This window comes from Podarcis muralis, chromosome 6 (genome assembly GCF_964188315.1).
Source record: "Podarcis muralis chromosome 6, rPodMur119.hap1.1, whole genome shotgun sequence".
Taxonomy (NCBI): Eukaryota; Metazoa; Chordata; class Lepidosauria; order Squamata; family Lacertidae; genus Podarcis; species Podarcis muralis.
The window spans coordinates 7,349,006-7,363,755 of record NC_135660.1 but is presented as its reverse complement, the minus strand read 5'-3'; the positions used below and the strand labels follow the sequence as shown (position 1 = coordinate 7,363,755).

Below are 14,750 nucleotides of genomic sequence, written 5' to 3'. Positions count from 1 at the left end.
GTTTAATCTCAAAAGAAGTGTGGGTTTTCTCAGCCTTGTCTATTTCTTGAACACCTGCCTGGCTGCTCTGATAGGCATTGGCCAGATGTCTGCATTATCCCACCCACTTAGTGCATCATGTTCTGGGTAGCTGTTAACTTGCTGCATGCCACCAGAGGTCCCCAAAGTTTCATTTCAACGGCCTTCTGTTCTTTGGAAAGAATAATGGGAAAATACAGTGTGGAAATGCTGAGGGTGGCAGGAGAGGATATATTGTTTATTAATATCCTTCCTAACTTGCGCTAGCAAGTGTCTTCACTTAGCAGAGTGCATTCCCCTTCTTACGCAGCAGAAAGCTGGTTGCAAACTCATGTGAGTTTCTTAAGACAACAAACAATTCAATCTGGCTTGCCCAGATTGAGATATGTTCTAATATTCCTGGTAAGACCCCTTTGAATCCCTCCTAAAGGAATAAAGACACCACAGTCTTATTCATAAGTAACAAAAAGTAGTTTTACTCACGATCAGGCAGAGCACAGTGTGATCCCTGAAGGCAGGCTTTAGGCTTAAAGTTACAAACGTGTATAAACAGGTTTACCCCATATGGGAGATAATAATAATAATAATAATATATTATTATTTATACCCCGCCCATCTGGCTGGGTTTCCCCAGCCACTCTGGGCGGCTTCCAACTGAATATTAAAAACAGTACAGATAGTTTAGGGGACTGCTGGTTGGCAGGCAGGTGATGCAGAAAGCAGGCAGGACAAACAGGAAGGTTGGAAAGAGAGAAGGTAGCTGTGTGACTTGGCCTTTTACCAGGTCTGGAAAAGTCATGCCCATCTACTAGTAACATGCAAGGAAGGATTCTCCAGGCCAGAAGGAACAGGAGGTTTTGACTTGCTGGACCAAACATTCCCTTGCATGTCCACTCTAGCAAAACATGGAATGTTGCACTTGACTGCTCCCAGTGGATTATATCCCACATACAGTTGTGGAGGGGAGCCACACAAGCAAATTTAGCTTCTTGTGCTCAACCATCTCCCCTACACAAGTCTCTTCTCAAACCTTACACCAGTTGCAAAAAAATAAAAAAAATCCTAGGAAACATAATTATCACCTCAAGGACTGCTTCTCTCCATATGAACCTACCTGGGTGCAAGCATAACATTATCATTCATGATTATTAGGAGGCAGGTATTCATGAGCATTCCACTGTCTGCAGCTCATCGAGTGCAGCTGGCATGTGACATCTGTACCCCTTGCATTGTCCATTATTTTTCATTTGTCCCCAGCCATTGGGTCTTTGGGTTCTAGTAATAAAAATTAAGTTGATCGTGTTATCCCAGGGGTGGGGAACCTTGGGCCTGGGGGCCAAATGTGCTCCTCCAGGCCTGTGTTTCCAGCCCTTAGGACTCCCTCTTATCCAGATCACACTACATGCTGATCCCACTCTGCACCCTTCTCAAAGGCTCAAGGAGCAAAGCAACTCTTCTCGATAGGTCTTGCCCCTATAGGGCAGTTGTGGAGGCTGGAGATCCTCACCTTCCCATGGCTGCCTCAATCTCCTTCTCTCCCAGGTCTTTCCCAAGCAATCTGAGACTACGCCAATGTCCCGTCTCAGCTCCGCCCTCTTCATGCCTCTCCTGGTTCTGGGAGACCAGAGGCATGGGAGATTGTTACAGCAGGAAGGGGAGACACCCTGGCTTCTTCACCAGTCAGACTCATCTCTGCCTCTTGGCCTTCCTCCTCTCCTGCTTCTGCTTCTCTCTGGCGCAAGCTCCCACTGCTCACTAAGCCCTGTTACCTCTTCAGCTTCTGACACATCCTCTTCCCAGTCTGTTCCCTGGGACCGCTCATCATCGACCCACCACCACTCCCTGGGCTCTGAGCCTTCTTCCCTTGGGGGGTTCGCCAGCTGGTGCCTCCCACCATTCCTCTTTGTCCAGCAAGTCCATGACATCTCCTTTCTGCTCTTCTCTCTAGTACGAAGTCTCAGAAGACTCCTTCTTTCAGAACATGTTGAACTTCTACAACTTCTCGGCCAGGTTCATGGCAGACCAGCTGAGGAAGCCCCCCAACCGGGACCAGTAAGGTTTCTCTCCATACATTTCTTGCCCTTCTCATTCATTGAGAGATGGCAGAAGGAGGGCAGGGGGGTCAGAGCTCGGTGGAGCATAGGGAAGATTTGAGGAGGCCTATGGCAAAGTGTGCTTCATTGTTCAGCCCCCTGGCAGCAGGCTTGTCTGGCAGTGGCACTGGGCACCCACTTGCTGCCATTTTAAATTTCTCCAGCTCTCCCAAGATGGCGTCACTGGTGTCAAGCCTGACAAAGAGTGTCACAGAGAGGGGAAGGTCCACACTCAGATCACCTTGGGCCTGATCCTGTTCCAGAATGATTGCTTCTGAAAATATCTTAGAACACCTTAGACTTACATAACTAGGGTGGTAACCCTAATCCCGTTTACCTGGGAGTAATTCTCAATAAATTCAATGGGGTTTACTTCTGAGTAGGCACGGTCAGGATTGCAGCCTAGGAACTGGACCTCAGTACAGGCAAACAGGGTGGGGGGTGGAGATGGGAATGACCTGGTTTTACATTGATTGAGTTTAGGGTCATGTTTTAATTCGAACAGGAGAACGGCGTGGAGGGTCGGTCAGGATGAAGCCAAAACTTCCAGAAAATTCAAATCTGCACACAATCAAATAACCGTTTTTATTGCATCACATCCAACTGAAGGTGGCTGATTTCACAAAGAATGCTTTCCCACACGAAAGCAAGCAAACTCACCCACACTGCATGTGGAAAGCGAGCATCTCAGGGAGAAGCTAAGCTAAGCATCATCTTGTCATGCTAGCTTTTCATATGAAGGGAGTTTTCCCCTCTCCACAGGACAGGGCATTCAAGCAAGGAGTTTCAAGCAGCAAAGGCCAGAAAGTGCTCTGCTGTCGTGTCATTTCTGCAATTTCTTAGGCCCCATATGAACTATAACGCTGCATCATACCACTTTCAACAGTCATGGGTCTCCCCCTGAAGAATGCCGGGAAGTGTAGTGTGTTATGGGTGCGGAGAGTCATTAGGAAACCCCTCACAGAGCTACAGTTTCTGGAGTGGTGAAACTCTCAAAACCTCTTCCCAGGGAACTGTGACTTTGCAAGGGGGAACACTGGTCTCCTAACAGCTCTCAGGACCCTTAACAAACTACAGTTCCCAGGACTCCTAGGGGAGGAGGGACCATGACCGTCGAAAGTGGCATCATAGTGCATGGTGCAGTTGAAGAAGAAGAAGAAGAAGAAGAAGAAGAAGAAGAAGAAGAAGAAGAAGAAGAAGTAGTTTGGATTTGATATCCCGCTTTATCACTACCCGAAGGAGTCTCAAAGCGGCTAACATTCTCCTTTCCCTTTCTCCCCCACAACAAACACTCTGTGAGGTGAGTGGGACTGAGAGACTTCAAAGAAATGTGACTAGCCCAAGGTCACCCAGCAGCTGCATGTGGAGGAGCAGAGACGCGAACCCGGTTCACCAGATTACGAGTCCACCACTCTTAACCACTACACCACACTGGTTCTCCTACACCACACTGGCTCTCAAAGTTGAGGCCTAAATCTCATTCTTTAGGGCAGCGTGGCCACGCTGGTTGTGGCTGGTGGGAACTGCAGTGTAAAACTGCGGGACAAGGACAACTGTGACTTTAAGGAAGAATGGGAGCTTTTCACAAATTAATTAAAAAGGCAACAAAATGAACTGGACTCCTTGGCAGGTTTTGAAGAAACACACACAAATTTATTGGTTGATAACATGATAGATAGATAGATAGATAGATAGATAGATAGATAGATAGATAGATAGATAAGGTAAGGATATGTACAATTTTATAACATGCAGAGAATAATATGTGCAGAGAAATCAGAGAGAGGAGCTGAGGGAAGTCCTAGGGGGGAGGGGGGGACTATGTTTGTGATCATACGGTTTGACAATTTGTAATGTTGAAATTGTTTAATAAAAACATTTTTTTAAAAAATGGAACTGTAGTGTAAAACTAGTGGAGGGCACCAAGTCGGGAAACACTGCTCTAGGGTCTTCCAGCCTCCAGCCTTATTTGCTAGTCGTGGTCCTGAACAAACAATGCCTCCTCCAAAGCAGTTTTTGTTGTTGTTCCTTCTCCAGGTGGAGCATGACCCCTCAGACAGTCAATGCTTACTACCTGCCCACCAAGAACGGCATCGTCTTTCCTGCGGGAATTTTGCAGGCTCCTTTCTACGCTCACAACCACCCCAAGTATGTCTGGGTCTCTTGATTGTTTGGTAGGAAAAGAAAGCTTGCCGGGAGGCTGGGGAGGATATGGTGGAGTGCTGGCCATGCTCAGACTTGACCTGTCTGCTCTGCAACTGCCTAGCTTGCAGGGAGGGGAATCAGATCTGTACCAAGAAGGGCACATGGCGGTGGCCTTCCTGTATGTGGCTATTTCTGGCACACACACACACACACACACACACACACACACACACACACAGACTTGCAGCGGAGTTGCAGTGCCTGTCCATCTGACGCCTTCCACTAGAAATCTCTTGCTTGTGGTTCCTGCCCCAGTAATTGCTTCCTGATCAGAGGGGACCCAGCATTACTTAATTGCACCATAATTGGCCTATAGTTAGCCAGTGCTCGTTCCCGGAAGGGGGAAGGAAGGGCTTTAATTTCAGGCTTTCTTCCACTATTTTGCATCTATTTATAGTGTGAAATAACGCCGTTACGCAACTTGAAAACGAAAGAGAGGCTCTATATTTGGTGATCCATATTTAATAAAAGGGGGGGGGGGAGCTGAAGAAATGTTTGTTACATAAAGCATGGGGAAGTTGTGGCACTCCAGATATTATATTTAGTCACCAGCACCCATTAGGGCTACCCAGAACAGCCAGTTGCCCATTTTTGATGGGAATTGACAGTCCCAGCAGCATCAGTCAAGTCATATGTTCCCCATTCCTGTGCTACACAATGTGTGATGCAAGACGCCTAACTCCTTTGATGCTGTGTCCAAAGTTGCCTTAATGTTATTTCAGACATGAGCTCACATTACCTCTCATCAACTGGGTACCAAAGGTGGCCTTCTAGGGTCATAACCTCTTGCTTCCTCTTTGTTTCTTCCCTTGAGGGCCCTTAACTTTGGAGGCATTGGCGTCGTGATGGGGCACGAGCTCACCCACGCTTTCGATGATCAAGGTAGGAGCAAGGCGCTTGGATCGATGGACCAGTGCTCATGGCTTCTTGTGTCTTGCATGTATGCGCTGTCTGTCCTCCTACGAGGGAGGCCTTTGGTTGGTGCTGCCTTGCGTGGGCCTTTAGATCTGTAACAAATCGCAAGGAAGCTGGTGGAACGAACCTCTCTTTGTGTTCCTTGGGCATCTCTTCCCCAGTTGTTCTGGCTCCATCCCATTGGACTTCCTAGTATTTCGTGCCTTAGCTAGGTTTTCCAACAGCAAGGGCCGTTGAGGGCTTTTGCCACCCTAGGCAGACCAGGTCACCTTGGTGTCACAGAGGATTCTGGGAGGCGGTTGGGAAATCAGCCATGACCAGAGCAGAGCAAAGCTTGAACTGTTTCCGCTGTGAGCCTCCCTAGACTTCTTTCGAGATTGCATTAGGGAAGATCTGCGGATCTTGTTGGACGCCCAACTCTCATCACCCCCAACCATTGGCCATGCCTGGGATGTGAATAGATGCTAGGAGGGGATTTATATGTTAGATATAATATTTCCTTCTTCATGTTTGTGAGTTCAGTAGAGTACATCCCTTGGCAGCTTAAAAGGGAAGCTTAGATAGCCTAGTTTTAGCCTTGTAAGTAATCCAGTATGCTTTAAGGTAGGCTGGATTCTCTTTTCTCCCTCTTAAAACAACAATCACTCAATTTTGTCAAAGGTAAAAATAACATTTACTCATTCTGGATACCAACAAATATGGCAGCTTTGTTCAGGCAGGCTTAAAATGGTAATTCAATTACAAAGACATACTTAGGTCTAGCTTAAGATGTAGAGGCTCTCACATTGCTGGCAGAGTGGAAAGAGATAGAGGAAGAGGGTGTTCCCAGGCAGGTAGGAGAATATATATAGGTCTGCCCTCCCTCTGTCAGGGCACAGTGGGAGCATCTCTCACAGGCCTCGGTCCAGTATACCTGAAGGAGCGTCTCCACCCCATCGTTCTGCCTGGACACTGAGGTCCAGTGCCGAGGGCCTTCTAGTGGTTCCCTCGCTGTGAGAAGCCAAGTTACAGGGAATGAGGCAGAGGGCCTTCTCAGTAGTGGCACCCGCCCTGTGGAACGCCCTCCCACCAGATGTCAAAGAGAAAAACAACTACCAGACTTTTAGAAGACATCTGAAGGCAGCCCTGTTTAGGGAAACGTTTAATGTTTAAAAGATAATTGTATTTTAATATTTTGTTGGAAGCCACCCAGAGTGGCTGGGGAAACCCAGCCAGATGGGCAGGGTAATAATAATAATAATAATAATAATAATAATAATAATAATAACAATAATAATAATAATAATAATAATAATAAACAACTCTTGCAAGTTCACAGGAAAACTCAGCTCCTATCATGTGCCTGTCTAGCAAAACATGAATTGGTGGTTTGGCTTCACTTTAAACCAGTGGCGTAGTGTGGGGGGTGCAGGGGGGGCCAGCCACACCGGGCGCAACATCTGGGGTTAGGGCAAATCCACAGGTTAGGGGGCGCAAATCCACGGGTTAGGGGGCGCAGATTACTTGCCTTGCCCCAGGTGCTGACAACCCACGCTACGCCACTGCTTTAAACATCCCACACTGCTGGCCAGGGCTGATGGGAGTGGGAGTCCGACAAAGTCTGGAGGGCCACAGGTTCCCACTTCCTGGTTTATAGGGTTGAGCCAGACCTGTCTGAAAGACTCCTGTTGGTGGCCTTTCCATTCATTTCCCCTGCTCCACACTTGCACCCATCTCCATGGCAGCTTCCATTCCGCCATTGCCATCAAGCCGCCCTTTCCTTTCTGCGGTCCACTTGCTTCCCTACCTGTTTGCAATCCTTTCTCCCCAGGTGACACCTCCAGTCATCTTTCCCGGCTTCTTTGTGCTGCTTTTGCTCCTGCTCCATCCGCTTGGTGAGCATTCATGATCTCTGCACGAGTGGGCCACAGCTGGCAGCTTAGGGAGTTCACTGCCACCACAACCGATCCATTCCTCTCCTTTTAACTCACAGCTGCTTAAGGCTACTTCAGGAGCAACCCCCAGGTCCCCTTTCCTTTAAAGCTGGGGAACCCTTTGCCTGGGGCAACTCAACTCTTCCAGCATTGCAGTGCTCAACAGCTGTAGATGGTGCAGGACCCAAAGGGCAACTGTGCCTTGCTAGGAGGGAAGGAGGGTGTGAATCACAGGGAACTTCGGAATATAGGAAGCTGCCTTATACCGAGCCAAGCCACTGTGTTCCTTCTAGCTCAATATTGTGTACAGTGACTGGCTCTCCAAAGTTTCAGACAGGGTTCACTCCTAGCCCTACCTGGAGATCCCAGGGATTGAACCTGGGACCTTCTGCATGCAAAGGAGATGCTCTGCCATTGAGCCACAACTCTTCCTGGATCTGAGATAATCCCTCCTGTATGGTGGAATGGAGTTGAGGATCTCTAATGCCCCCTAAGAAGCAGTTGCTCAGAGGTCTAGCAGAGGCCAGCTGCCAAGGAGCCATAGAGCAAGGCTGTGTGCATGCCACATCGACGTTTCAGCACAGATAAAGCATGGAGCGCAGCATTGGGCACAGAATTCTGCTCCTGGTCATCTGAGCTTTTGTTTTTGTATCAAAGCAAGTTTCTACCTCTTACGCCCGAAAGTGTGTGGGCAACGCCTGGCAGAAGACTCAGAAAGCAGGTAGCGACTGAGTTGGATTTGCATTGGTGAGAGGGGCAGGATTTGGTTCCTCTGCACTCTCTGTGCCATGTAGGAGCTGAACAAATTGTGCAAAAAGAAAATGCATACAGTTTGGTTGCTTCTGGGTTGTGTGTAAAGTGTGGGTTTCCTTAATTCAGCAGGAAGTAGGTTACCTCTGCATAGAATTCTGATTTATTTTTTTTTAATGCAAAGTATGCACAGCATTAACTGAACCAAAAGACCCAAACAGCAGCTTGCTGGCTGTAAGTTCGTTGTAGCTGAACCAAAGCCAGTAGCCGAGGTTTAGACCCTAGCATTGCCAGTTAAAGAACCTCCAGCACCTGATTTGCACAATGAAGGATCAGTCCCTTATTGGAGATCCACTGCCAGTACTGCAATAATAATAATAATTTTATTATTTGTACCCAGCCCATCTGACTGGGTTGCCCCAGGCACTTTGGCAGTAAGAATCCACGTTATTGCAAGAAGTGGACCCAGAATAAGGCAGCTTCCTAGAGTTCCTTGCTCTTTTGTAAGTCCATCCCTGGAGCCAGTAAACACCTGATTAGGAACAAAGGAAAGGCGGGTTCTTTTCTCCATCAAGCACCTCTTGTGAGCTTCTTTGGGGGTACCTGCTGGCTTCTGTGGGAGCTCAGGCGTTGTGCTAGACGAACCTTCAGCCCAGTTTAGCAAGGCGATTTTATTCCAGGCCGCGAGTACGACAAAGAAGGGAACCTGCGTCCCTGGTGGCAGAACTCATCTCTGGAGGCTTTCAAGAACCGGACGGCATGCATGACGGAGCAGTACAACAAGTACCTTGTCAACGGGGAGCATGTCAATGGCAAGCAGACCTTGGGTGAGAACATCGCTGACAACGGGGGGCTCAAGGCAGCCTACAACGTAAGTAGCTTGTCCAGGTTGTGTGCCCCTCACCGAAAAGGCAGGCCTGGGGGGAGAGGCCTGGCAGGTCTTGAGCTGGTTGTGTCTGCAAGGTGTCTTTTTTCCCAGCGGCCGTGAGGCGAGGGAGGCGCTTGAGCCCTCCTGAGCTTGGAAGCACAGGCTCTGCTCTCGCTTTCCTTGCAGGCTTACAAAGTCTGGCTGAAAAAGAACGGGGAGGAGAAGCGCCTGCCGTCCGTGGACCTCACTAGCCACCAGCTCTTCTTCTTAGGGTTTGCACAGGTAACTCATGGCTTGGAGGTGGGGGAAGGAGAAACAGAAACTTCCCGTTCCCAATATCCCCCTCCCCACATCTATGCGCATTCTGTCTGCCACTGCCAGTACCCCTGTGTTAGCAGCCCTCCTGGCAGGTCTGAAGATAATGGGCACAAAAGCCATCTCAGGAGTACAGGAGAGCCCACCACCCCAATAGTTCAGTGCTGGAGAGCTAAGGTTCAATCCCTGGCATCTCCAGGTAAAGAAAGTCAGTGTGGTGCAGTGGTTAGAGTGTCAAACTGAGGCCTGGGAGATCAGGTCCAAAATCCCCGCTCAGCCATGAAATTCAGTGGGTGACCTTGGGCCAGTCATGACCAGCTTGGATGGCTCAGTTGGTTAGAGCATGGTGCTGATAACGCCAAGGTTGCAGGTTCGATCCCTGTATGGGACAGCTGCATAATCCCGCCTTGCAGGGGGTTGGGCTAGATGATCCTCAGGGTCCCTTGCAACTCTGCAGTTCCGTGAGTCTTCTTATCCTTTGGCCCTAACCTACCTCACAGGGTTGCTGTGAGGACAAAATGTGGGGGAGGAGGAGAACGATGCGCACCACCCTGAGTTCCTTGGAGGAAAGGTGGAATTTAAATGTAATAAAATAATAATAATAATAATAATAATAATAATAATAATAATAATAATGGTAAAGGCAAGAAAAAGCCTGGAGAAACCTCCAGAGAACTGGAGGGACTGTTGCCATGCAGTGCCCTGTCACTGTACCATGGTTCTCACAGGGTCCTTAGAGCGATGTTCTGCTCCAGTTCCATCTCTTGAGTGGGAACTGCTGGAGCCCAGCTCAGCACCAGCCGTGGATTCAACAGAATGATCAGCTGTTGGCCTGTACAGGGCAACATGAAGATGCTGCTTGAAACTCATAGAATTGTGGAGTTGGAAGGGGTCCCAGGGGTCATCTAGTCCAACCTGCTGCAATGCAGGAATCTCAGCTGAAGCATCCATGACAGATGATCATCCAACCTCTTCTAAAAGACCTCCAAGGAAGGAGAGTCCACTACCTCCCAAGGGAGACCATTCCATTGTTGAACAGCTCCCCCACTTGGCCATGAAGCTCCCAGGGTGAGAATGAGCCAGTCACTTCCCCTCAGCCTGACCTACTTCACAGGGTTGTTGTGGGGATTAAATAAGGAGGAGGAGAACCACGTATGCCAGGTGGAGTTCCTTGGCGGGGGGGGGGGGGAGTTGGGATATAAACCTAAGAAACAAATGAATGAAATAAACAAGCATCTCCTTCCTGGCGCAGGTCTGGTGTTCGGTGCGCACCCCGGAGAGCTCGCACGAGGGCCTGGTGACCGACCCGCACAGCCCGGACAAGTTCCGCGTCATCGGCACCCTCAGCAACTCGCGGGACTTTGTAGAGCACTTTAAATGCCCCGTCGGCTCCCTCATGAACCCTGGGAAGCACTGCGAAGTGTGGTAGAGAGAGAGAGAGAGAGGCTGCCCTTGGCAGGAGTCTGTACATACACACAACTTGCCTGTGCTCAAAACCCAGCCCATGGGGGGGGGGGAGGGAGGGGCCGGCAGTCACATTTTTGGGGTGCTACTGGCGGTTTTGCCTCATCAGCTTTGGTCCCCTTTACGGCCCTAGGAGAAAGGTGAGCTTAACGTGAACTCCCCCCCACCCCGCCCAAAGCCCGCTTCATGGGGTGGTGTGCAAAAGCACAGCTTCACTTCTCTTAGCTCGCCCCACCACCTGCTCCATCTTCCGCGGATTCTGCGAAGGATCTCCAGCTCTCCTCCTTCAGCTATAGCTCTCCTGCCTCTGGCTTCTCCAGGAAACGTCTCCCTGATCCTCCTCCACACCCCACCAGGCTGGCCCCAATGCCTTTGGCTTCTCGCTCTCTTTTGTTTTGCTCGACCGCTTGCAGCAGCTGCAGAGAGGATGGACCCCCTGTTCTTTGTAAACTGCTACTTTTAAGGGTGGGGGGGTCTTGGGGTGGCCAGGCAAAGGAGGGTACCACCGTCTACTAATGCGCTTCGACTAGCAGTGGGGAAGTTGTGGGTCTCTTCGTGCTGCTGGGCTCTGACCCCCATCTGCCCAAGCCTGCATGGGCCAAACAGTCTGGGGTGATGGAGGATGTTGTCGTTCAGCAACATCTGGATGGCCTCAGGTTCTTGACCTCCAAGCTAGATACCGCGGGGTTTTCTTTGGAGGCCGGCAATGCTGATTCAGTCGAGGAATTCCCAACCATGTAGCGGGACTAGTTATGAAAGCTTCAGGTATAGCAAAAGAGCCTTTGAAGCTTGAGCAGGGAGTGGTGCATCGGAAGATTTTGGCTGCATCAGAGCATAGAATCAGAGAATTGTAGAGCGGGAAGGGGCCCCCAGATGTCATCTAGTCCAACCCCCTGCAATGCATGAATCTCAGCTAAGGCATCCATGATTGCTGGCCATCCAACCTCTGCAGGATTCATCCAGGATAGCGTTCTGTTTCTAGCAGGCTAGGGAGCTTACAGGCAGATCATGAAGGCAGCAACCCATTCCTGGCATTGAGATATACTGGCTCAACATGGAAATTATTATATTATATCTGTATATTGCCCTTCAGCCAAAGACCCCAGGGTGGCTCACAACAAAAAAATACAAAATGAGAACACAAAATACATATTAAAACAAAAAGAATCCCAATAGCCCAACAAATACATTTAAAAGGCTGAAGATTATTTAATCAGCTGCAAACCTGGTTATAGAGAAACACTTTCACCCGGCACCTAAAGATATACAGTGGTACCTCAGGTCTCAAACAATCTGTTCCGGAAGACCATTCGGCTTCTGAAACATTTGAAAACCGAGTCACGGCTTCCCATTGGTTGCAAGAGCTTCTTGCACTCAGTGGAAGCTGCGTCGCATGTTTGAGTTCAGAAAAATGTTTGAAAACGGAAGCATTTACTTCCGGGTTTTTGGCATTCAATAACTGAAACATTCAAAAACGGAGGTATTTGGGAACTGAGGTACCACTGTATAATGAAGGTGCTAGGCGAGCCTCCCTGGGGAGAGCATTCCACAAATGGGGAGCCACCACAGAAAAGGCCCGTTCTCATGTTGCCGCTCTCCAGAGCCTCTTGCAGAGGAGGCACACGAAGAAGGGCCTCAGATGATCAGAGGGTCTGGGTCAGTTCATATGGGGAGAGGTCCCACTTAACTAAAAGCAAATCTATCCTTCATTGTCGTTATCTCTCTTTTTAAACACACAAATAAATAGCCATTTCAGCCAGTGGCTTTCCCATGCAGTGCAAGGGTGTGCAATGTAGCTAGGATTTGTATGCCTATACCGTAGTATGGGGGACACGGGTGGCGCTGTGGTGTAAACCACAGAGCCTAGGGCTTGCTGATCGGAAGGTCGGTGGTTTGAATCCCCGTGACGGGGTGAGCTCCCGTTGTTCGGTCCCAGCTCCTGCCTACCTAGCAGTTCGAAAGCACGTGAAAGTGCAAGTAGATAAATAGGTACCACTCCGGTGGGAAGGTAAACGGCATTTCTGTGGGCTGCTCTGGCCACATGACCTGGAAGCTGTCTGCGGACAAACGCCGCTTCCCTCGGCCAGTAAAGCGAGATGAGCGAGCAACCCCAGAGTCGTCCGCAACCGGACCTAATGGTCAGGGGTACCTTTACCTTTACCTTTACCATAGTATGGGCACCTGGCCGCAACAGCGAGTGCAGGGACGTGGCTCTCCCATTTTCCTACAAAGTCAAATATCCAAAGCAGCAGCAAGCGTCTGGCCATAGGACACCTTCCTCTATTGCTAGCCTGGGCTATGGCGCCATGGCGCCGGTATTGTGCAGCAGAGGGAGGTGCCGCACCACCCACGCGTGCGCACAATCCCACCCAAATCACTGTGGAATGATGAGCCTCTTTCTGGCTAGTGTTGCACCTACCAAGCACCCCACTCATTCGCAAAGAGAAATCCCCACCTCTTGCCACCAGATCCCTTGGGCAGATCCAGACCACCTTGTTGAAAGCACACGAATCCATGCAGAAGCTGGGCGTTAAGGAGACTGATCCCAGGAGAGATGGGAGAGGGAGGGACCCACCAGATCACTTCGGAGATGTTTCCTTTCACCCCTTTTCCAGGATCATTACCGGTCCAAAACTAGCTTAGCTTAGAGGTTTTCCAAACTTTTGCTTCCCATCTATCGAGCTTGGTGGGGAATAGTGCCTTGGATTAGAATGTGTGTGTGTGTGTATGTATGTGTGTGTGTGTGTTGGGGAGGGGGGGATGCTGTTGGTGTATTTAATTATTAAAAGCACTTTCCGCTTGGTTATTTCAAAGTGGTCCTGGATAATGTCTGGTGAAAAATGAAATCTGGAGAGAGAAGGTTTATGAAACAGCAAACACAGCCTCCTGCTTTTAGGCTAGAAATTGGGATAAGGAGCATACCCTAGACAATCGGCCTCAATGTTGCCCACACAGATTGACAGTGACTCTCCAGAGTCTTTCCCAGCCCTGGAAACCTGGGACCTCCTGTATCACAAAGCAGATGCTTTTATCACTCAGCTATGGCCATGCTTAGTAGGCATTGCTCTACAGTAGGTAGAGCCTTAGGTCATTTCCAGCCAGTCCCTGTTTGTGAGTCATATACCGGCAAATTTAAGTTGCAGAGTTTAAGTGGATTTGACACACTTGAATAACAAGCATGCTCCCCCCGAAAAAGTGAGGAGGAAGGAATTTTTGTGGTAAGAAAAAATGGCAGGAAAGGGGTGGGATAATGGTGATAGTCAATGACATCATATACCCGATGCACATTTGGTCAGAAAATGCCCACTCTCTTCAGTGGTATTTTTGCACTGGTGAGTGTGTCGGGGGGGGGGGGGTGTTGCAGCATCCCATGGTTATCTATCTGGATCCTTCCTCACATAACATTACAAGTTATGTGGTTTAATGACACCAGTAGCCTGCATGCAGCATCAGACCCATATTTTGTTATTTTACTTATAGTGATTATTAGGTATGTTTCTTTTCCAGAGTACATAGAATCATAGAATTGTAGAGTTGTAAGGGGTCTTGCAAGGCAAGAATCACAGCTAAAGAATCTCTGACCGATGGCCATCTAACCTCTCTTTAAAAGCCTCCAATGAAGGACAGTCCACCACAGCTCTTACAGTCAGAAAGTTCTTTCTAATGTTTAGTAAGAATTTCCTTTCTTGTCATTCAAATCCAATGGTTTGGGTCCTACCCTTGCTGCATCTTCCAAATGGCAACCCTTCAGATATTTGAAGAAGGCTATCATGTCACCTCTGTCTCCTCTTTTCCGGGCTAAACATACCCAGCTCCTTCAACCGTTCCTCATCGGACTTGGTTTCCAGACCCTTGATCATCTTGGTCACCTTCCTCTGCACACTTTCCAGCTTGTCAACACCCTTCTTGAACTAGGGTGCCCGGAACTGGCCACAGAACTCCAGGCTGGGTGTGGCCAAGGCAGAATAGAGGAACACTAGAATCACAGAATTGTAAAGTTGGAAGTGACCTCAAGGGTCATTTAGTCCAAACACCTGCGAAGCATTAATTTCAACTAGATAGAATCATAGTTTGAAGGGAGCTCTTAATCCTGACACAACACTTCTGTTGATGCAGCCTAGAATAAGAGAGGGCATGACATTAAACTGGCATATGAATGGCTTTAACAATAATTGATTTATTATTTGTTTTTATTTATTTCATAAAATG

The 14,750-nt window shown here is 48.8% G+C and overlaps 1 protein-coding gene and 1 non-coding gene across 4 annotated transcripts in view; both read left to right on the top strand.

Moving 5' to 3' along the window:
• ECE2 (endothelin converting enzyme 2) overlaps positions 1–13,347 on the top strand; it is a 48,666-nt gene extending 35,319 nt beyond the window's left edge. For all 3 annotated transcript variants that reach the window (XM_028731712.2, XM_077929691.1, XM_077929692.1), the window contains exons 14-19: positions 1,967–2,070; positions 4,149–4,259; positions 5,131–5,198; positions 8,575–8,765; positions 8,949–9,044; positions 10,330–13,347. In XM_028731712.2, the coding sequence (XP_028587545.1) occupies positions 1,967–2,070; positions 4,149–4,259; positions 5,131–5,198; positions 8,575–8,765; positions 8,949–9,044; positions 10,330–10,506 (747 nt within the window). In that variant the 3' untranslated portion in view covers positions 10,507–13,347. The remainder of the gene's footprint in view (positions 1–1,966; positions 2,071–4,148; positions 4,260–5,130; positions 5,199–8,574; positions 8,766–8,948; positions 9,045–10,329) is intronic.
• Positions 9,395–9,468, top strand: TRNAI-GAU (transfer RNA isoleucine (anticodon GAU)). The gene has a single exon. It is a non-coding gene; the product is annotated as a tRNA-Ile (tRNA).
• Positions 13,348–14,750: the final 1,403 nt, after the last annotated feature.